General features: G+C 36.7%; 1 protein-coding gene across 6 annotated transcripts in view; it reads left to right on the top strand.

The window, feature by feature from the left end:
- The window catches only part of npas2 (neuronal PAS domain protein 2), a 52,557-nt gene extending 30,647 nt beyond the window's left edge, over positions 1 to 21,910 (top strand). The window contains exons 3-22 of one of the 6 annotated variants that reach the window (XM_030153621.1): positions 1,730 to 1,786; positions 2,548 to 2,702; positions 2,842 to 2,933; positions 4,024 to 4,113; positions 4,510 to 4,630; positions 5,672 to 5,785; positions 5,891 to 6,009; positions 6,597 to 6,679; positions 6,767 to 6,873; positions 7,220 to 7,367; positions 7,504 to 7,588; positions 7,681 to 7,807; positions 8,957 to 9,054; positions 9,193 to 9,279; positions 9,720 to 9,896; positions 11,816 to 12,016; positions 14,615 to 14,799; positions 15,386 to 15,478; positions 17,045 to 17,255; positions 18,125 to 21,910. In XM_030153621.1, coding sequence (XP_030009481.1) covers positions 1,730 to 1,786; positions 2,548 to 2,702; positions 2,842 to 2,933; positions 4,024 to 4,113; positions 4,510 to 4,630; positions 5,672 to 5,785; positions 5,891 to 6,009; positions 6,597 to 6,679; positions 6,767 to 6,873; positions 7,220 to 7,367; positions 7,504 to 7,588; positions 7,681 to 7,807; positions 8,957 to 9,054; positions 9,193 to 9,279; positions 9,720 to 9,896; positions 11,816 to 12,016; positions 14,615 to 14,799; positions 15,386 to 15,478; positions 17,045 to 17,255; positions 18,125 to 18,322 — 2,548 coding nt within the window. In that variant the 3' untranslated portion in view covers positions 18,323 to 21,910. Of the gene's footprint in view, positions 1 to 1,729; positions 1,787 to 2,547; positions 2,703 to 2,841; positions 2,934 to 4,023; positions 4,114 to 4,509; positions 4,631 to 5,671; positions 5,786 to 5,890; positions 6,010 to 6,596; positions 6,680 to 6,766; positions 6,874 to 7,219; positions 7,368 to 7,503; positions 7,589 to 7,680; positions 7,808 to 8,956; positions 9,055 to 9,192; positions 9,280 to 9,719; positions 9,897 to 11,815; positions 12,017 to 14,614; positions 14,800 to 15,385; positions 15,479 to 17,044; positions 17,256 to 18,124 lie in introns of those variants that run through there. The other 5 variants (XM_030153622.1, XM_030153620.1, XM_030153624.1 and 2 more) reach the window with 5 other exon arrangements.
- Positions 21,911 to 23,473: the final 1,563 nt, after the last annotated feature.

Here is a 23,473-nt window from a genome sequence, read left to right as displayed (position 1 = left end):
CATGGTCATCAGATATGACCCATTTGGATGTTCAGAGGCTTCGCAGTTACCGTGGAAACACCGTTATCTTCTACAACATTGATTCACCAGTTAAACCCATACAGTTTGATCAATGACAGTGTATGGACACACTTGTTTTATGCTCAGTTATTGATATATTTGTTAAAAATGTCACTTTTTCTTTAGTTTTTGATTCAATTAACCTTTGAATTTACTCTGAGCTTTAATGAGCAGCAACATAATTAATGGATTAGATATAGGAAAATACCTAATTTACTCAGAAAAAACACTAAATACAGAGGATAATGTTATAATAAATGGTGATGAATCACTTAAGAAAGGTTAAATAGAGAGAAACATTAATTTGGGAAGTGCCACAAAAGTAGCACTGGATCTTATTATGGGTTAAGCAATTTGGCAAGAAAGCAAAAAGTTTTAATTTACTTCTTTCCACATTTCTTCTTGGACTTGTTTCATCCTGAGTAGACCACTAAGCTGTATTTGCAATTATGAAAAAGTATGTTCGGTATATGCAAAAAAAGTGGAAACTGCAGTGTCTTACAGTTACTGCAGATTTCTCCCAAGGAAATAATCCATCTCCCCTTCTTCTTTTAACTTTTTCATTGATCAGTAAAGCACCATCAGAACTCCTTTTACAGCAAGTGGTGTTTGGCACAACAAACCCCGCCCCTTGCACATATTTCTTCCGTTATAAGTAAATGGGAAGATTTTAAAAAAATCATAAAAATTTAGAACTTTGACCTACTATTCATAAAATGTAATGAGATCCATTCTGGGTCAGTGGCAATTTATAGTCAATTTGGTATGAATTCAACCAATAGTTTTGCTGCTACAGACATTTGAAATTTTGCCCATTCTAAGTAAATGGGGGGAAAAAAAGATTTAAAAAATTCATAAAAAAAATGTGAACTTTGACCTACTGTTCCCAAAAGGTAATGAGATCTATTTTGGGTCACTGGCAATCTATAAACCCAATTTAGCATGAGTGCAGCCGATAGTATTGCTGCTGGAGTGTTAACAAACAAAGAAACAAAGAAAGGAACAAACAAAGAAACAAACAAACCGAACCAAAAACAATACCCCTTGTCCTCCCTTCGGGGGGTGGGGTAATATCTTCACACCTTCTCGTCTTTTCATGGCTGCTGAACAATAGTTATGAAAAGTGGAATATATCTGTGAAGGAGTCGGAAACGTCCATTGTGCTCTAGTATTTCTTGCACAATAAACTTCCACAACATCAATATCAAGAACTGCTATCCAGACAGTGTGAAGAAAAGGGTTTTTTTTAACTTAAAACATGGTATTGATGAGGATGTGGCTTGACTGTTGACCACCAAATAAAGACATTCATATGATTAAAAGTTCTATTCAGAAAGAAGAGAGGATAATTTAACAATAATTTAGTATTCATCACAGTTTTCCATAGACTTACTTTACCTTCATTTTCTTACACTACTTAAAGGCATAACATGATAAGTAAAATCACATTGTGAAGATTTCTTTAATACATTACGGCTTGAAAATTGGCACAATGCTTGGCTGGCATTTTAGTGAATTTCTGTGCGCTTATATTATTGATCCAGCACAAACAAGCCATTTACACTCTCATTTTTTTTGCAAAGAGAGAGCATGAGGAGAAAGTGTCTTGTAAAAATCAATCAAAACTGTGATTCTCCATGTTTTTAACCGTATGCGTCTCTTTTGGCAGCACCAACAGCTGTGTGGAAGATTTAATGGACGAAGATGAGAAAGACAGGGCAAAAAGGTACAGCATCTCCAAGTCGGGAACATTTATAGTACTGTAAACGCACTACATGGTAGTTAATAGGGCTGTAATGTTTGATAGTTTGATTGTAAAAGCTCTTTGAAACTGTGTTGTCTCATTACCGAATGAAGAACCAAGAAGGAAGTCTTACATTCAGAATTTCACATTGTCTGATCCGTGTAAAAACAAGTTCCCATGGACAGATCACGTTTTGTTGCTTCTCGCTCCTGCTCCAGTTCTGTTCTTTAATGCCATCTAATATTTCACACTATTTCTTGGGAATGTTTTGTGTTTACAGGGGGCCGATTCTTTCCTGATAGAGCTGCTCTAGATGTATTCCTGAAAAGCCTGGTGTCAGACTGTAATTTTCATGTACAGAAATAGGTGTTAGAGCTTGTATCTATGAATTTAATCTGTGTTGTTGAGAGAATCTGTTTTTGTGTAATGAATTTATAATTACACAAACTTTAAATGTACAAGCACTGCATGGAATAAATATCAATAATTGTAGCTTTCTATTACACCGTATAGATGGATATTTTAAGAACCATTTAATGATATAGACTTGAATTTAGTCCTCGCTTGTTTTGTCTTGCTTCATCTTTACCTCATGGTTTATTACAAACTCAACAAAAATTAGAACAAACTCAACAGTCTTTACAGGATAAATGAGCTTTGAACTACAGATGCATGATCAGCTGAACTTTTCCTTGTAATTTGACTGATTGTATAATTGTTTTCATGTGTTTCTTGCGCTTTAGGGCATCCCGGAACAAATCGGAAAAGAAAAGAAGAGACCAATTCAATGTGCTCATCAAGGAACTATGCACCATGCTGCAGGGTCAGGGCCATCCACGCAAGATGGACAAGTCCACCATACTGCAGAGAACAATCGACTTCCTGCAGAAACAGAAAGGTGAAATATCATTTATTTTCCAGCATGGACTGTTTTTAGCTTGCATTGTCTCTGCTTCTACACACAAGTTTACATTTTGCTTTTTTGCTTTTTCTATTGTGTGTCAGACCTAATGGCTTTTCCTTTTCATCTCTTTCAGACATCACTGCACAGAATGAAACTTGTGATGTAAGACAAGACTGGAAGCCTTCGTTCCTCAGTAATGAGGAATTTACTCAGCTAATGCTGGAGGTAAAGCTGACAATAAAGTATTTGTAAAGTTAATGATGTTTTCCAATATTTACAGCCTCACATATTCACATTCTGTGTAGGCAGAGGCACTAATTTCATACAAGTGGTGCCAGGCACAACAAACCTGGCCCCTCGCACATATTGTAGCTTATTTTGGCATCGATCCAGCCGATGTCATGTCTATGTGTGTGGTGACATCAGCATATTAATTGCCTCTATATATGTGCCACGTTTGAAGTAAATTGAAAATTGATGTTTTTTTTTAGACATTTGAAATTTGCCCATTATAAATAAATGGGAGAAAAAAAAAGATTTTAAAAATTCATAAAATATTTGAACTTTAACCTACTTTTACCAAACTGTAAATACATCTATTCTGGGTCACTGGCAATCTGTAAAGCAAATTTGGTATGAATTCAACTAATAGTTTTGCTACTACAGATGTGAAATTTTGCCCATTATAAGTGGAGTTATATTTAATTATATTAAATTATAAGTAAATGGAGAAAAACTTAAAAAAAAAAATTCATAAAAAATTTTAACTGTGACCTACTTATCCTAAAATGTAATGACATCTATTCTGGGTCACTGGCAATCTATGATCTAAATTTGGTATGAATTCAACCAATAGTTTTGCTGCTACAGCCATTTGAAATTCCGCCCATTAAAAGTAAATGGGGAAGAAAAAGATTGTAAAAATTCATTAAAAATTTGAACTTTGACCTACTGTTCCCAAAATGTAATGAGATCTATTCTGGGTCACTGATAATCTATGAACCCAATTTGGCATGAATTCAATTAATAGTTCTGCTGCTGGAGTGTTATCAAACAAAGAAACGAACAAAGAAACAAACAAACAAACCAAACCAAAAACAATACCCCTTGCCTCCCCTTTGCGGGGTGGGGTAATAAATAACAGCACTTTCTAAGCACATTAAAATGTAACCATGGATTGTGGAAAACATTAATCATAATAAAATATTATGATATCATATGAGTTGATTAAAGAATACAGGTTTTCTTTTTCACTTTGGTGCATATTACATTGTTGTTAACTGCCAGAGTGTTCACGTTCTTTGTCTTCTGACAGGCCCTGGATGGTTTCTTGGTAGCATTAACTACAGATGGAAACATCATATACGTTTCTGACAGTGTGTCTTCACTTATTGGCCATTTACCCGTAAGTGAGAAAGCTCCAGTTATGTACTGTTATTACCAAGTCTCTGCTCTGAGTTTTAATACATTTCATGGGTTGTTCAAGGATGTGCTGGGTTTTATTTATTTATTTATTTCCATCTTGATGTTCTTTTCATTCCTCTTCCCACAACACACTTATTTTCTGTATGAAAATGAATAGCTCCTGACCTCTATCATAAGTCTGAATAAAAATAAGCTGCAGTATTTTGAAAAATTATCATAAAAATTCTACAGACTGAGATTTATCGAAGTGCTTTTTACATTGCGTAGTTACACAGTGGGTGTGCTGATCTCACTGTACTTACCGTGTCATGATTATGTCACCTCTAATGTTATTTACTCCTCCAAATCACTGACCATCATGCCTCTTTTGCACCAGTCAGATATGGTGGACCAAAATATCTTGAACTTCCTCCCGGAGCGTGAACATGGGGAGGTGTATAAGCTGCTATCGTCCCATATGCTGATGACTGACCCCATTGCTGCTGACTTCCTTGACAGTGAGTGTCCTCCTGAACTCTAGCTCCATGTCTGCCCCCTGTCTTTCTCTCTCTCTTTATCAAAGCACAACATGATACAAACAGTGAAGATCAGTGGGTTAAAAATTTTGCGCAGTACATGTATTGAGCACTGCAATAGCTTTGTAATATTTGTATAGTAAGGTTTACATAGGTCTGAAAATGCCCTTGACTGTACATTTTTAAGCATGTTTAAAAATTGCTCTGACTCTGTAAAACATGACTGGAAACACCTATTATGTAGAGAGCAGGTTGCTGAATTGGGGTTTGTAGTTTATTGGATTGCTGATTAGTGTGTAACTATGATTAGCCTTTTAGCTAATAATAGAAGCTAGCTTAGTATCATAGTTAAGACTTTAAATCACTGTTATGTTAACACTGTAATCCAAAGCAATGTAGTATCTGGGACTCAAAACATTGACCTTAATCCTGTGCCACTATTGGGCTTTTCTGAGAACAAGACGAGCGAGATGAGCGAGTGTCTCAGTCTATGCTTAGAAGCCCAAATAGTGAACTGTCACAGAGCCAGGTCTGCAGTGACGGACACGTCTTAAAGGACTGCGTCTACAGGGCACATTATAAAACAGACAGATCCTCCATTCATCATTCATCTTACCTGAATTATATTAAATGTCACATTAACAACCTTTCTTTACAAATTCTACTAGATTAATCTTCAAAAAAGCATGATTGATTTTTTTTCTGAGTCACAGGTTCCTTTCTTTATTTGACTTGTAAAAGCATTATATTAAATACTTGGAGTTTCTTTTATAATAGTCAGTTATCTGTTTTAAACTACTAAATTGCACTGCCTCAGTAAAATAACTAAAAGGTTTATTCTTCAGAGGGAATAGCTTCAAACATGAGTCACTTCCATAACTCTTTAGGTGGATAAATTACATGGAATGGTTCAATTAAAATATTACCCAGTTCTTAATGATGCAGTTGGTGTTTTTGTGCTATTTTATTACCTTTCAACAAATATTAATCACAAAATCCATATATGTAAAATGTTTTTTTCAGGTGAGGCACATATTGAATTTTGCTGTCACCTAGCCAGAGGTAACATTGACCCAAAGGAGCCGCCTGTGTATGAGTATGTCAAGTTTGTTGGAGATTTCAAGTTTCATAACAATGGTAAGGATTTTTATTTGGAGGTCACAGCGCAGTTACATTTCTTGGATTCTTACCTTAGTTTGAAAGAAATGTATGAATGTAAGCACCTTGTCTTCTGTCTTGTAGTGCCTACATCTTCTTGTAACGGGCTAGAGCTGACGTTACCAAGAACCCTGCAGTCGACGTTGGAGGAGCAGGTCTGCCTCATTGCCACTGTACGATTAGTCACTCCACAGTTTTTAAAGGTAAGCTGAGACTGCTCTTTAAGATGCATCGCCTTTTGTACTTTCTTCTGTCGTTTTCCAAGGAAATCATCAACAGAAAGAAGCAGATGGCACTGAAGCCATTGAAGATACTCTATGAAACAGTAATCAGTCAAGGCCTGTATCATGAGAAAAATGTTGTGTAACTGATGACTCCTTTAGGTGCCCTTAGCTTTTGGCGGGTAGAACTCAGTTTTCCTTTAATCATCAAGAAGGGAGAATCATCACACGCTGTGGCGCATGCTTGTGTCAGCAACTGACAGGGTTTTTTGTTGCTTGCTGATTACATCATTATATTACATCCTAAATATGTTGAGAGTTTGATAAACTGCATATTTAAAAAAAGATGAAAATGTAACATCCAGTCACTTCATATATTTGAATTTGGCTTGTAAGCTTCAAATATCTAAAATCTCTGATTAAAAACCAATATAGGATGTTCCAAAGACAGTTTGATCAGATCCTCAGCATACAGTATGAAGAGTGTGTGTTGTTGCTGTTTTTCTTGTAATAAAACCTTGTTAGTAACCAGTCTTACATCTTTCTTTTTCTCTTATTTTGTGTTGTAGGATTTGTGTAATGTGGAAGATTCATGTGATGAATTCACATCTCGACACAGCCTTGAATGGAAGTTCCTGTTTTTAGATCACAGGTAAAGTCCTTTAATGATAAGGAGTGAACATATCAAGTAATATTTTGTTTGTTACTTGCTTGTGATTTTTTCATGTTTTTGTTCCAGAGCTTCACCAATCATTGGCTATTTACCCTTCGAGGTGCTTGGCACCTCAGGCTATGATTACTATCATGTGGACGACTTGGAGCTTATAGCCCAGTGTCACAAACAATGTAAGTGACTATACAACCTCTGTCATGTGTACCATCCATCACCAATACACTCAGCAGTCCATCCTTATAAATGGGTCACAGCTAGAATACATGCCTTTTTTAACATGTGGACATGAAAAGATTTAAGTCAGTAAATACTGTGGGGTTTATCAACCATCCTCCACCTTCAAATGATTACATAAAAGTCTGAACTTTTGGGTCTCAGAATCCAGCACCAGCACTTAAATCATTCCTTCAGAGCATTGTTCCTGTGTTTCAAATACATATATAGTAGGAACAGTATATGAGGAAGACTATAAGTACCTAAACGTACCACTGATGCGTTTGTTCTTGTTTCTCACCTTAGTGATGCAGTTTGGGAAGGGTAAGTCGTGCTACTATCGCTTTCTGACCAAAGGTCAGCAATGGATTTGGCTGCAGACTCACTACTACATCACATACCACCAGTGGAACTCCAAACCTGAGTTTATCGTCTGTACTCATACTGTTGTCAGGTAGGTCTGTTTTTGTCCTGGTTATTGTTTATCTTGCAATTGTCAGCAGTGTATATTGTTATTAAAGATGATTGTTTTGTTGTCAGATATGTGTACTTTATCAGTGGCATGTCCTCTTTTGTATGTTGCTATTCAGTTATGCTGAAGTGCGGGCTGAAAGGAGGAGAGCATTTGGCCTTGAAGAGCTGTCGCCTCCAGAGAACGCTCCATCCTCTGTGAAGGTAAGATGCAGAAATGACATATAAAAGCTTAGACATGAAGCCTGACCATCTCAGTGCTGACCTTCTGCGTTGGACATCACACTGTGTTCCAGGCTCAGGAGCTTTACTTGGACATCTGTTCAACACTGGAGCCTCCACGGGACAGAAACAGTGGCGCACGTTCAGTATCCTCCCACAGCTCCCGGAAGTCCTCCCACACTGCGCTTTCGGACTCTGCATGTGAGTCATTGTCTGCTCCCTTAAGCTCTGACAGTAGGTCAGTAATAAATGTACAAAAATCCAGATGTAGAAGAACAAACTTTTTTGTCACTTATAATAGGAAAAAATAGGGTGTCACTGGTGCTGATGAGATTAGAAAAGCTGCACAAAAATGAAGTGAAAATAATGATTAGTCGCAGCCCTGGGACCTTATACCTGATTTATTGGTCTTGTGCTAAAATGCCAAACTTCTGTAAGTATGCAGACCAAAACACAAGTCAATAAAACACCTACCTTAATGTGTGTGGGCGCCAATGCATCTATGATAAAACATTTCCAAGGCTTACTTTAGCTTTCCCCGTTTGTTTTAGCCTCCAGTTTCTTTGACTTCAGTTGCTCTTCCACCCACTGTCTAATGTACCAAACACCTCACAACCACCTGCATATTTATCAATATCACTGTTAGCTGGTGGTTCTTAGATTCACTTTAGTTGCAGGCCGACACACTTACATACAGAGATTCATTATTTCCATTTAAAAATGTTGTCAGTAGATGAATTCGCTTTTCAGTTTCTTTTTTGTGTATCAGAAAGGGTCCAGCGAATGCATTACAGTTTGTTGGTTTAAATCAGAGGCAGGATGAGATTTAAATGATGGTCTGGTGAATCAGAAATACAGCTCTACAACCTCAAACAAAATGTATTTTGTTTTGAGTCATCCTCAGAAAGAACACTGATACATTGTATTAGTCCATAAAGAAAATAATATGAAACATGTGTCCTATTTTACAAGAATTTAGCAAGTAAAAAAGAAAAATCGGGATGTATTGCATCATATCTGCTATATCATATTTTTTCATCCAGTTGTAATTTCCACTGTTTTCTCTCTGTTTTGTTTACCATATGATTGACAAATTAAATGGCTAGGAAGTATAAAAAACAGAACCTTGAATCAGGTCATAAAATCTATTATCCATCCAAAGACAAAACTGATACAGATCACTACTATAGCATTAAAAGCATTTATTTAGTAAAGCGTCAAGACTTCAGATGTCACCCGTCACTGCTGCTGTTATTAACTAAAAAAGAAAACTGTAATTATGCCTTAGGATACATATCTTCAGTTGTCTGTTATCCAAGTGTGTTTATAAGAGACCCATGTTTTCTGCAGCAGCTAACTCCTACACAGAGGCCTGCACACCGTCGTGGCAATCCACTTCCATTGGGGCTGAGAAGACGGCAGCCAGACCACAGCCAAGCAGTTCAAAGGTCAGCTTAAACTATGTTTATGTTTGCTTCCCAATCTTTAAAGATAATGTGGGCAGTGGGAAAATACTGCACAAAGTCGACACAATATCAAGTGACTGATTGTGCTAAATTGTAAAACTCTGTCATTTTCCTCTGTAGAATTTGGTACAAAGACAAAATTCCTTTGACCTCGTTACCCAACTGAGCGTCCCTCTTTCTCCTACCTGCAGCAAGCACTCCGTGATGGTTGGTGCTTAGACTTCCTTTCTGCCTGTTGCCTTTCTCTGTTCTGTTTGTCTACAGTATCTTACTGTTAGGACTGTTATTGCTGTACCTGTATGTTCTTGTTGCTTGTTGCTAGACTGCCTCCAGGCTCTGTTTTAAGATTGTGTTATAAAAACCAAGATAAAAAAACATGTTTAGATGTCACCGTGTGTCTGAAATTGGTATTGGGATTGCATATGAAATGAGTTTTGTGGTTTTCAACATATTACTAGTAGATTTATCAAGAAAATGACAACATAATTTTTGACTTCACATAAAAAGGAGAGCGCTTGATTTGTTTTCACAATTAGAAGAAAATTAAGTAACTACTTGTATAAAAACCCCCACAACTGCAATACAAATGATTATTACCAGGTTTTTTCAGTGTCCACTCACCACCACCTTTTAAAATCTGTCTTCAGCAAACGCAGCAGCAGCAGCGGTCACCCATGTATCAGCTGCCGCAGTCTCAGATCGGTGTAATGAACCAGCTGAAGGAGCAGCTGGAGGAGAGGACGCGCATTCTGCAAGCTGACATTAAGACGCAGCAGCAGGAGCTGCACGACATTAAAGAGAAGCTTCACCTCGCTAATCTTCAGGTAAATACTGTCACTAGGTAAAATGAAGGACGACACATAACAAGTGTAAATTAAATGTGAAATTATCCCCCCGCTTCAAGACATATTCACTTTGACACTTTGAACACTGGACTGAAAGAACACAAGACGAGAGATATTTACTGCTTTACAAAAATATCATGTTTGCTTTAACAAAAAGAGCCTGTGTTTCTGTATCAGTTTTCAAGGAAAGACAACATGATGTTTTAATCTCCTCTTACCTAACCCCTCTCAGTGATGGCGGAATGGCCCCACCAAGAGGCCAGCACTGCTCAGTTCAGACCAGGAGCCATATTATCATCAGTGTTTGGATGAACGAGTTACACACAATGATACAGCAAAACTAAATCACAACATGAATGTTAAGGCGATTATTACAGTTACAGAGAAAAATATGTAGTTAAATTAGTTAATAATCGAAATGTTGGTGAATATACCTTTTTCCCAGTCTTTCTCCCAAATCTTATATGAAGATGTGCCTGCATGGGCTTCATTCATCAGTCAGTCTGTTGGATATGGAGCCTCAAATGTTGACTGTTGTTTTTGATTATTTCCCTTAGTTTTGTGTTTGCACCAGTGGTCATTTGCCAAACAAATCTAAGATGCTTATTTCCACAGACTGAGTCAGGACACCCAATAACCCATATTTCAACTTTCAACCAGCAGCATGCTATTAAATGTTTGTAAATTGAGTGTGATAAGTGTATTAGTAAACTTGTGTCTAATATGAAATGCAAGTGTACATTCTGTTTAATGCCACCAAAATGCTATACTTTTATCTCATTTAAGTAATTATTCAAGAACTTAAAACAAGTTTTCAGTAAAAAATATTGGGGTTTATCAAAAGTATATCTCTTCAAATGGCTGGTGTACTGATTCAGGATGGCAGTAAGAAATTATCAATTTCGGGTATAGGTGGCTTAAACCAGACGATCACTCCCACCTAGTTAGTGAGATTGTCTTTCACAGCTGGAAATTCAGCTGTAATTTCCTTCTAAAATAAGAAAAAGGCTATAAACTTATTTTTAAAAAAATTACACTGTAAATGTAAATGCTGTTGACATCAGTTCCATAAAATGAAGTTCGAAAATAGATTATACAGAGTATAGAGAGAATAACTTAATAGAGTTTACTACTAGTGAGTAACTGCTGAATCAAACATTAAATCAAACTAATGAAAACCTGAATAAATAGTGAACATGAAGTAGACAGGGAGGATTTAATCAATATATCTGAAATGGAATATCAAACTAATTGTATTAAATGGACACTCATAGAAATACTCAGAAATTCAAAATTTCAGCCTCAGTGTGTTATTGGAGGACATAACAATACTTGCTTTTGTGAAAATTTTCAACATTTTTTCTATTATACACCTGTCCACATCCACATTATCCTTTTGAACATCATTCCTTACATTAGTACCAGTACTTCATGGTACCTAACAAAGCAGGTACACTCACTGTTCATGCAGAGGTGGACCTTACAGACCCTGTAGACCACATTGGACCAGAGGTTGTTGACTCACTGTCATCACTGTAACTATTGCTGTCACTGTGTTCTAATGCATGTAGAAATGACCAAAAATAGTCACTTGCCTGATAAAGGGTTAACATTTTTTAACTCTTACTCTTAACAGTCATTTCAGTGGTGACGCCTGTTATTAGTCACCGTCCACTATTTGAACCAAACGCTATTGAAACCAAGCAACCTACTATGAGAAAATCAATAAGTTATCAAAAGTATAACACTTAAATCAAAGTAGTCACATTCCTTATTACATTCTGAACGAGTTAAATGGAAACTACTGCATTTCAAAACTAACCTCCCTGACACTGATTACCATAACTGAAAACGTGTCTTTATGTCAGATGAATAATTTCCACCTCTGTGTGTGGCAGATGTTGTTACAGCAGCCGATCCACAATGACTTTGGCCAGGACCAGCCGCCGCTGCAGCAGCAGGGCCCGGGCCGGCCCACACAGCGGAGCCAGTCAGGGGTGATCAGGCAGCTCCCAGGCCACCCCAAGCCCCCGGCCTGTGGAGCCCACGGTTCATCTCCTCACTCACTTATGAGAGAAAATAGCTCTCCTTCAACACAGGTACAGCAATTACATAACACACTTCACCTGAGATGAGTTATAGAATCTTATTTTTTTCCTTATACTGAAACACGAAAATGAGCTAAGTCCTACCAAGAAAACGAATTCTTGAAATACAGTAGTGGAAAAAAGGTTTCAGATACCCTTACAATTTTACACAGTCTTAAAGGGGTCATGTTTGGCTAAACCCACTTTTATTAGTCTTTGGTTCATTTATTTGTGTATTTGGGCCCTAATAGTTCCAAAAGTTTGAATTTGAACCCTCCAGGAGCTGCAAAGCTATCTTTATATTCATTTTGGCAAAAATCGAGTGGATTTCTACAACCCGTTTTAATTCCTGCTTCATTTGTCACGTCTATAACTCGTTACGTCACGAAATTTGCACATGTAAGGTCAGGTGGTTGTAGTCCATACTGAAAATATGTCCAAACTTTGAGCTGATTTCCTAAAATGTTCAGTTGTTGGTTGAATGGGACAGAGCAGCACAGCCAGCAACCTGGAGGGGGTGGGGCGTGAAGAGGCTCATTTAAAGGGCCAGTGCTCAAAAAAACCTTTATGGTGTCATTACTCAGAAACAGGGTTGAAGATGGACCTGTGGAGTTTAAACAATGAAGAATTCAGACCCAAGCATAGCATTTACAGATTATGTAGACCACAGGGAAATGTTTTAAAATGCATAAGTCCATTTTTTTTTTTTTTTTTTTTTTTTTTTTAAAAAGCAAAATGTCACTCCTTGTAATATTATTATAAAATATTCATAGCTTCATCAGACAGACCCAAACAAACACATGATTTTTTTGTTGTTGTTTATTTCAAACTAAACTCTTAACTGTTTCATCATGTCTTGCCCTGGATGTGTTTCATTATCTTGCTGAAACAGTTTTGACCTCAACACAGCAGTGCACATGCACAAGGGAACATGTGGGTTTGGAGGATGGAACAATAGTTTAGTTTATTAGTTTGATCCCCATTAGCTGCTGCACACCACAGCAGCTACTCTTCCTGGGGTCATCAACAACACATAAACAAAGCACCACAATTTCCCACAACTCACTCAACAAACAGGATGCACATACACTCAACACAACAACACAAAAACCAAAAATCAACAACAGCGCACATTACAGAACAATTACAATAACAATGATAATACCAACAACAACAGAAAAAAAAGAATAAATAAACCAAAAATCAGAAATAAAAAATAAAAACATAAAATAAAAACAAATAAAATAAATAAATTAATTAATTAATAAAAACAGCTCCACAACAAACAAAAAAACAAACCGTCTAGATGTTGTCGTTATAGGATGTGCAATAGCTCAGGCAGTTATTCTTGGGTAAATATGAAAATTCTCAACCTTTTAGAAAAACTAACGGCTTGAATTTCTGAAATTAATAATTGTGGCAATGTATTCCACACCACCGTTGCCCTGTATTGCACACTACCCTGTATTTGATTCATCCTACAGGCAGGCAACAGGAAACGTCTGTCCTCTGACTAACGTGTGGAATGTTGATGGATGGCACTGAAGAAAGTCAGTTTACTGTAAAAAAGTTCAGGTGTTTTTGTAATTATGATGTTTCTAATAAATTTAACTAAAGAGTATCTAATTCTGCCTTTAACATGTAACCAGGCCAGACGGGTGTGAGTGTCTCTAGTACTTGTTCTAAATGGACAGTTTAGGACTATTCGAGCTGCTTTATTTTGCGCAATTTGAAGTTTATTTAGATTTATTTGTGATGTGTTTGACCAAATGATTGAACAATAATCTAAACGCGACAGAATTAATGATTCCACGTGTTTTCCTTATTTGATATGGTAGGCAATTTCTACATTGTTTAACAGCACCAATGCTTCTGCCCATTTTATTTCATATTTGCTTTATATGAGAATTCCAAGTCAACATACTATCAACAGTCACACCTTACAGCCTGGCCTCAGCTACTTGGCAGAAGACAAGATGACTTAAGAATGATTCTTAATGCAATATATCACAAATGTATAGGGTGTCCAAAAACTTTTTTCTACCACTGCAGTTAGAAAAACATTGAAATATAGCCCATAAGGCCAAGCGGTAATTCTAATCCACTGTCATTTGGAAATCCATCGTCTGATTGTATTAGCAGATGTCTTTGGTCAATAACTTCATTATCTAGTTTCCGGTACAAAACAGAACAAGAAGGGCTGTGTGGATTTAGACTTAATGTTCGTCTATTGTTAAAGGATCTGACGTCACACCTGCAGATGGTAGCTTTGTTTTAGTTTCGGGTAGAATAGTTTATTTCTTATATTAATCAACAATGCAGTTCTAAGACGGTTTTTATTTTCTGAATCCTTCTAGATCCTTCATAATCCTCTGAATTTATTCAGATGATTAGTGGGTTTAACTACTGTATCTCCTGTGTTTAGACAGGAAGAGTTGGAAAAATGCACATCTGTTTTTGCTCTTTGTAATTCTTTATAATATAATGCATTTTCACAGGGGAAGGATTATTGCAGAGTGTACTTGAAACTAATGCTGTTTTGTGTGGTTTCTTCTGGTTTTGGACTGACTTGGCTGATCATCCTTGTGTGTTTGTTGTCTTTTTGTGCAGGTCCAGCAGAGAATTCCACAGACTGGGCCGGTCCAGTCGGTCAGTCTGCCAATGCAGACCAACACCAGTCTGACGATGCCCCTCTATAGTAACCCCATGATGTTCTCTCAGACCAATACGAGGCCTCTGCAGGATGCAAACCAAAGACACACGGACAACGAGTACACCCAAGACGGACAACTACGGTAAGAGTCCACAAACTGAAACAGACTTATCAACATACAGTCACTTTGAGCTTGAATACTCTGTCATTTTCTCTTCTACATTGATTACTTTTCTAATCAATGATTTAAAGAAAACAATAAAAGTGAAATGTCCCAAAAACACACGTTCATATCAACATTTTTTACTGATGTTAGGTCATTTCCTGATTTCGGAAAGAGGCTACTGTAGTATATACATCACTGAAAGCTGATTACATGAAGTGGCTTTTGTCCCAACATTTTATTTTATAACTAATTTAATTAATCACCTTTCTTAGAAACTATAAGAAACATAATCACAGTATAGTAAAGTGTTGAAAATGTCATGATGGTATAACAATATCACCAAACCACGCCCCCATCCATTATTGGAGATGTGGCATTAGATTACTATTGGTATTTATTTGAGGAAATGCAGTATATGAATAATTAATGACAACAAAAAGTCCAGTCCAGAAACAAACAGTCCAAACTTTAACTTTAGTGTTTGCACAGTCTGGTCAAATGTAAACTTCAGGGTTTGTTTTTTTCCCCCTTCATTTCCTTTAACATATCTTACTCCTTGCAGCATGCTACTGAACCAGCCAATGCAGACACTGGTTCCCACGAGCAGCGTCACATCACAGCCTTCCCAGTGCAACATGGGCATCTCCCAAACCATGTGAGAACACGCACACACACACACACACACACACACACACACACACACACAGAATTGACATCTGTTCACTAATGAGTAAATGAATGTTTTATTTCTGACATGTACAAAAGACAATACAACCACCAACAAAAGCAAATTATCAATATAAGACAACAACAAAAGGCCAGACGCCTAATTCTGTTAAACTGGACGAACAAAAATCCTTTGACTCATCAGGCTCTGTTGAAAGATATTATGTAACACTTACATTGGGAGAAAATCAAATTTTCACTAAAAGATAATGTAAATTTATTGTATTCAATTTGGCAGCCCTTTATAGATTACTTTAATATTAAGTAAGTAGGCAGACACCCCCGGTTAAATGTGTGTGTACATGTTAGTGCAGATGTAGTGTTCTTGTTCTGACATCACATATATTGGATACTGTATCTAACTTTTTATTAGCTTACTGGCCGACAGGCTGTAAGCTGTTGTTGTCATGTGGTGTCCGGCGGCGTTGTCTGTCGTCTGTCATCCGTTACAAAACTTTCAATCGTCTTCTTCTCCGAAACTACAATTCTGATTGACTTCAAACTTGGTATACAGCTTCTTTATGATGATGTCAACAAAAGTTAGTGAAATTATTTGGATCTGGATCTGATTCTGGATTTGGTGCGACTTTGAAAAATTTCCCCATTATAAGAGATAGGAAGTGGATGGATGCAATAACTCGGTAAATATAAATGATATCAAGTGTGAATTTCTACAGTGCAGCCCTGATGGGGAGATGACCAAAACATAATGGTCACATGCTGATCAGGATCTTCTTCTGGATCCGGAAACTTACGGAAAATTTAACATGGGCTCTTATGGTGAAAAAATTTCAATCATCATCTTCTCCAAAACTCCAGTTCTGATTGACTTCAAACTTGGTATACAGCTTCTTTATGATGATGTCAACACAAGGTATTGAAATTATTTTGATCCAGATCTGATTCTGGATTTGGTGCGACTTTGAAAAATTTTCCCATTATAAGAGATAGGAAGTGGATTGATCCAATAAATCAGTAAGTATCAATGATATCAAGTTGGAATTTTAATTTTTGACAGATCTGATTGGAATATGACCAAAACATGGGCTATTTCTGTAATAGAATAAATACACATAACTGGGTGATAATAAATGGCATCTGGATACATTTCCCAAAGCTTTTAATTTGGCCGGTAAGCTACAGGGCCATTGGTCCTATTTTTGTATATTGTCAGTGTTCTAATTTCAATAAAAAGAGTTTAAAAAAAATACTATTTTACAAAAGGAATACTACGATTTGAATAGTATTTACACATCTGAAAAACAGTGGGAAGAAGTAAACACTTATTTAACCCCCCCTTTTCCCCTAAGTCATTTCTAACCATATTTCAACATCCTAACATTATTTTAAGCTGCAGGTACATAGTTAATCAGGACCAAAACAATGGTCATCCCACCAGACAAAGAGAAACAATATTTCTATTACAACAATATTATTAGTTTTATGAGTAAAGTGTTGTTAACCCCGTGTTTTCTCGATTGCGTCATCCGTTCAGATACACCCTGGAGCAGCAGATCATCGCGCCTCCATTCTCCATGCAGCAGGTCAACTGCAACGCCGTCCTCGTGCCCTCGCCGGTCTTCACCTCCCCCGTGATGATCCCTCATAACAGCTTCATCACACACCAGTCCCAGTCATCGTTCCACACTCAGCCTCAGGCCTCCCAGCACTCCCTGCAGCTACAGCAGCCCCAGCAGTTCTTTCAGGTACAACACTGAGAATGGGACACGTTTGAAGTACCTTCACAAAGGGCGGGGTGATGAGGACTTTCATTTATCACCATTCTCTTAATTGCTATATGTGATTTTCTTCGTTCTTAATAATCTATTTTGTTTTATTCTTTTTAAAATGTTTTGGCATTTTGTGTATGTAGATTTCCAGAAGAGTGTAAAACCTGCAAATAACTTTATAACTCTTGTACAATGTTTTCAAGAACTTTGATTTATGATTATTTAATGTTGTGAAAGCCAGTGTACTTAATTTAAAACAAACAAAATAAGCTTTACATCACAAAACCAGAAACTTAAGGTGTTTTACCACAAATGAAAAGACCTTTTTAATATTATTTTTATTGCATTTTATAAAATTTCTATATAGATATTCCAGGAATTCTGTCCGTTCGAGATTTTTGTCCAACCGATTTCTCAGACACTATTCACTCAATTTGTTTCAGATTTGACACATATTCTTTATCATGAGGAGAGGTGCACTGCACAGTTTGATGGTTGAATTACAATTTTTGGATTTTTTACATTTCTTTTTTTTTTTTTAATTTTAACTTTGAAAATTCGTTGAACCAATTTGTCAGACACTAGTCACCCAATTGTTTTCAAATTTCTTTACATGTGCATTTTTCTCAATTTTTACTCTTTTTTTTTATTATTTAGAAGATTTTTAAAAGATTGAAAGTTCAGGTGAAATGAGTCGCTGGGTAGACAGGGTATCAGTGAGCAGGAGGGGTAAAGGTGGGGGTATTGGTAAGCCCCCTTTACTTTTTCACTTGTTAAGGCTTTTTTTAAGTTTAATCAAATAAAGGGGACACTGGTGACACTCATATCCTCCTCTGTGTCCCCAGATGCCTCAAGGACTCGGATCGACTCCAGCATTCTTACACACCACTAATGTCCCACAGCAAAGCACTGTGGGATACATCCAGCAGCAGCCGCAGCCGCCTCAGCAACTGCCACAAGCACAACAGCAACAAAGGCAATACCAACATTCCCAAAACCAGACTGGCAGTGTTTCAGACTTCCGAAATCTGCTGACCCGGTAGCGCTGAGACTTCCTCAGTGTTGCTCACCACGCAGGTGACAGCGCACTGTGGCATTTCAAAGACGCAGGAAGTCAAACTTGATGTCAACTTTGGCAGTAGAGATGCTTGAAAGTAGAGGACTGCTCATAGTGACCTTACTGTTGACGTGAAGCTGCCCGGTCAGAAGCAGCCGGTCGCGAGGAAACCACGAGCGGAGGTTGCACCAACGTGAAGTCAGCCACGAGCGGAGCTGCACGAGGAAAACCCGAGGCCACGTCAAGTGTCGGCTGTCGATCAGTGACGATGCTCGATCCGTCACAGCTCGGAAGACTTTCACGTGTTTTCATGTTGGAAGTTTTCCATCTAACAAAGAGAATTCTCTGTCAGATGTCTGTTTGCACTTTGGTACCACTCCCTATCCACAATTAGTAGATGAATTACTGTCCGTTTATTTTCACCCACTTGTGCTTGTTTAATATTAAGTAGCTCAACACCCCTTTCCAGTGACAAAAAGTCCTCATCCTAGTCAGCTTTGTGGTTCATGAAGGGTTTTGTGAGAATGGGAACTCTACATCAGTGTATGTCTCAGCGGACTGGCAGTATGTGATGCTCCAGTGTCCAACAGTGATTGTCTCGCAGGTATGTGCATCGTGTAATATTCATTGCAGGTTATTGAATCGGGGTTTTGATAGAAAACAGAGCAGTGAGATCATATCTAAAATCAGGCTTGGTGAGAACTAAGGGTGAAGATGCGACACTGGGGAGTGGGGGAATATTCTCCAACTACATATATTTAAAAAAAAAAAAAAAACACAGACAATGTAGATTTTTAAAGCCTCAATCTGGGACTGAAGAATGGGGATGGGGCGGGTTACAAATTTCCCACTGCTTCTCACGGAGAATGACAGTGAAGCTCTGAAGTGGTCGGATGCGTCTGATGAGCTCAGTCCTTGGATGTTAAAAGTCAGGGTAAATTCGTGCCTTTAACCGTGGTGAGTCCATGGTACGGTTTGATGGTTTTGTCTGATTACGGCTTTAAAAATCCAGCTCAGGTCCATTTGGAATACAAAGTTATATTTTCATAGGTCATACTTTATTGTTTTCCACATCAAATTGAAACACAAAGACATCTAGATTTATATTGGATATATTAAGAGATATACTGGGTGCTTTTTGCAGCCTTTTTGTCCAGTCAGTTGAAATTTTAACATTTTCTGTAATGATAGCATCTAATAAGTTTCATTTATCTATTTACTTAAACCCTAAAAGAATCATTTATTTATTGCTTATATATTTGACACAGTCTATGGGAATAAGAGACAATTTTTTTTTTTTTTTTTTACCAAATAATTGGTTTTATGTTGTCATTTAGACGCTGAAAGGTCAACACTGGTCTTAATGTCTCATGTTGATGATCAAGTAGGAAAAAAATCAGCCATGAAACACCTGATTGTAGTTCGCAGATCTGTTACAGAAGTGTGAGCCTGCTGATTGGAATATTTTAGCAACAGTATTAACCTATTTATTTGATCAAATTACATCGAATCAGTCAATTTATTCATCTTGTCTTTTTTAATTAGGCCAATCTGAAAGTTACGCAACCATAAAAAGCTAATCTTTCCAAATTAGAAAATGAATTGGTAACGTAACACTTCTGTCAAGTTAGTTATTTATTCATTATTTATCTCCTCAATGAGCCGTTCAGAGTGTAGACAGATATATAATGAATTCAGAAAACCGGCAACAGCAGCGCTAGCAGATACAGTTTCTCAGTCTTTTATCGTGATAGATGACAAACATTGAACACAAAGCATATGAAAGTATGAAGCAGTCAGTACTTTAACACATAACACGTTTGTCTTTGAATCCATTGGACGCTGTTTCACGTGTTGGTTTTGTGATGTAACTTTTACTAGGATGCGTTTACTGCTCCTCAGCTCTTGTGCCTGCACTCAGTCATTCCCCAGGTGGACGAACATGTATGTGTGTGTTGTCTAAAGAGCCGTCATTAATGCTGTTGTCTGAATTCATCGCTGCCACTCTGGCTGGTCGAGTTTTGCGAAGATAGAGGGACAGAGGTTTGGAGGCGAGTGCAGTTTGTGACATAAACACACTAGAAAATGTATTTCTCTTCTCTCTATGACAATCAAGACAATTTGTATGCACACACTGTACTGCAACTGCCTGTGCCAGGGTCATAAGCATATGACTTTTCACATAATTTAAGCAAAAAAAAAAAAACTTAACAAAACAAATACGTCGACTTTTACGTTTATTCCCTGGGTTGTGTACACTGTGTGACATTTATTTTAACTCCAGATCCACATTTGAGTGAATTAGTCCTTTTTTAAGACTGGTGCTGGTCATATTGGATTATAAGACTCAACTCTGACTTGGGGTGTGTATGTTCTGTGCCGTTTTACTATGTGCAATGTCAATTTGAGAAGAATGTTAATTTACTGTATACTGTATGATGCAGAGCAGATGTACTATGTATATAGAGGTGTATAGTAAGCCATTCTACTATGTAAAATTATATGGAAGTATTTTTGTAATGAAAATATCCCAACATTCCTAGAACCGTCAATATCTGCTGCGACTTTTTGGAATTTGGCACTTAGTTTTTCCCCAAATTTAACAAAGGACTGCTGAGATATATAAAAGAAGACACACTCACCATTATAATATCATTAATCCTAGAGCTCATTAAAGAGGTTATTTACTATTACAGCCAGAATGGAATTAAAGTTTTCAGTTTTAAGCAAAAGTGCAATTCTACATCATCTTCAAAGTGGTTTCTATAAGAAAACCAACTTTCTGCAGTCCTGTATTAGCATGGTTTTAGTAAACGCCCATAAAATTTCAGTTCAGCCAGCAACTCAGAGGTGCCATAGTTCACGATATTTTTTCCTTTCTTAATATTATTTTTAAGAAAATCCAAAGAGATTCTTCAGAAAATATATACTCATGCAAAATATCAGATTTTTATTTCCCTCATGGTTTGTGTCGACCTAAACACATCTGTGTACAAAAACTCTCCAGTCATATTTGCCTTGGAAAAGGTGGTTGCAGCAAATTCTGTTTGTTAAACTCAACTGAGTGAATCATGTTGAAATACTTCACACATTGTTCTCCAGCTGTGGGTTAAGAATCACTACGTGTTTGCTCTGGCAGATCACCCATTCTGGTTTGGTTTTGAGATTTTTAGGGATAGTTTGGTGTGTATTGCGTCACAGAAGTGTTTGATGTAAATACTCCATGTGCTCCAATGGTACTGTTCGTCTCTGTAGTCGAGTCACAAAGCTCTCCTGTCAGTAGTCGCTGCACCTTTTTTCATTTCCAAATTGCAGAATGCTTTTCTTCTTCTTTAAGGGTTTTTTTTTTCATTGAGTGTCAATGTTTTTGAAGGTATGTGATTTTAATCACATTTTAACTGCTACATTTTGAGTTGTAAACTAACGACTGGCTCTTTACATGTGACAGTCAGACATTATTTTCTGTAAAAGATTCACCAGGATATAAAGAAAACAAACCTGGTACACAGCCATTTCTGCAGTTTCAGTGCAGAAACAAACATTGAATATATTGTATAATAGAATGTAAAAAAAAGTTCAGACTATATAGTTGTTTATTTTATATGTCTAATAGATATGTATGTTATATGATTTTAAAATTAAAGTAATTTTGTAACAGATAATGAAGTGTCTTATTAGAGGAGGTGAGGATTTTTTGCGTTCAAGTTGGTGTTGCACAGTCACTTGTATGGCTTGTTTTCTTTCTGTATTTACATCAAAATAAGCTTTAAAAATATTGTGAATATTGTTTTAAAAACATTAACAAATTAAGTTTACATTCTAAAATATCTTGATATTAATTATGTTATACTGAATTATTTATAAAATCAACCTGGATATTGTGAAATATTTGGAAATAAATATTTTTAAACATACATATGGAGCAAACTGTTTCCTCAGGCTGGTACGAACTTTTGTGCCCAAGTGTTTTTAACCTGTGTCATTAAAAAAATAATTCCACATCAAAAAGGCAAGTTGTGAAAAATGTACTGTAAACATGAATCAATTCACACATAAATGAACAGAGCGGCACCGTCACACCGCATGACAACGATGTTTAAAGATTTCAGCAGGGACTTAAAAACAAAACCAACCTGGGTTTTTTTAATCTGCGAAATAGCCAGTCTGTTATTTATACTGTTCCTTCATCAGAACATCTTTCAACATCTTAAGAACTTGGGTTTTTTTTAGACAGACACTAACCAGATTCAAGCCCACTTTGAGTGTTTTAATGAATCAAAACATTTTCTGTATAAAAAATGCTAAATATTTTACATTAACTGTACATTTTCATATGTAATTTAATGTCCCATCCACACTAACACAGATATTTTTCTCCACATTTTGGCCTCTTATCCACATGTAAACTGTGTCTTAGGTCAAAAAAACAGAGATTCTTAAAATACAATGTCCAGCGTAAAGATTTTTCAGAGCTCTAGTTTGTGTATATTTGTGTGTAAAGATTGGAAAGTGATGGTGTCACATCCCATTTTACTCCTGTCTGTTAGATTTGTGTAATGAACACGTACCTGAAACATCAAATCCAGGTGTGTAATTCAGTGTATAATCTGCAGAAGATCAAGGTCAGCACAGACACCAGACTGGCATTCTGGACAAATTCACCTCATGTAAAGCAGGGATGTCAAACATATATTCTGCAGACTAAAACTGGCCCATTAAGGGGTCCAATCCCACCCATGGGATGAATGTATAAGATGCAAAAATTACACTTAAGATATTAACAAAGGTGTCAAAATCATTTAAGTTCAGGGGTCACATACAGACCAATATTAAATGAAGTGGACTGGAGCAGAAAAAATTCATAATAACCGATAAATAATGACAACTTCAAATTTTTCTCTTTGTTTAAAGTGTTAAAAAAAAAAGTAAAATTACATGAAAATATAAAATGTGTATAACCTGAAATGTCTTAAGATAAATAAATGCATTTTTAATAATATTCTGCCTGTTACTAAATGTTTTCTGTCTTTGTAGATCCACTGTGATCTGTAAGTTGTAATGCACATGTTAATAATAAACTGAGCCATAATATTGTTAAAATTACAATTATTTTTCTTAAATAATGTTAAAGGTATAA

The sequence above is a fragment of the Sphaeramia orbicularis genome, chromosome 14 (genome assembly GCF_902148855.1).
Source record: "Sphaeramia orbicularis chromosome 14, fSphaOr1.1, whole genome shotgun sequence".
Lineage (NCBI taxonomy): Eukaryota > Metazoa > Chordata > Actinopteri > Kurtiformes > Apogonidae > Sphaeramia > Sphaeramia orbicularis.
Note: the sequence above shows the minus strand (reverse complement) of the source record. Positions and strands in the feature narration are given on the sequence as shown.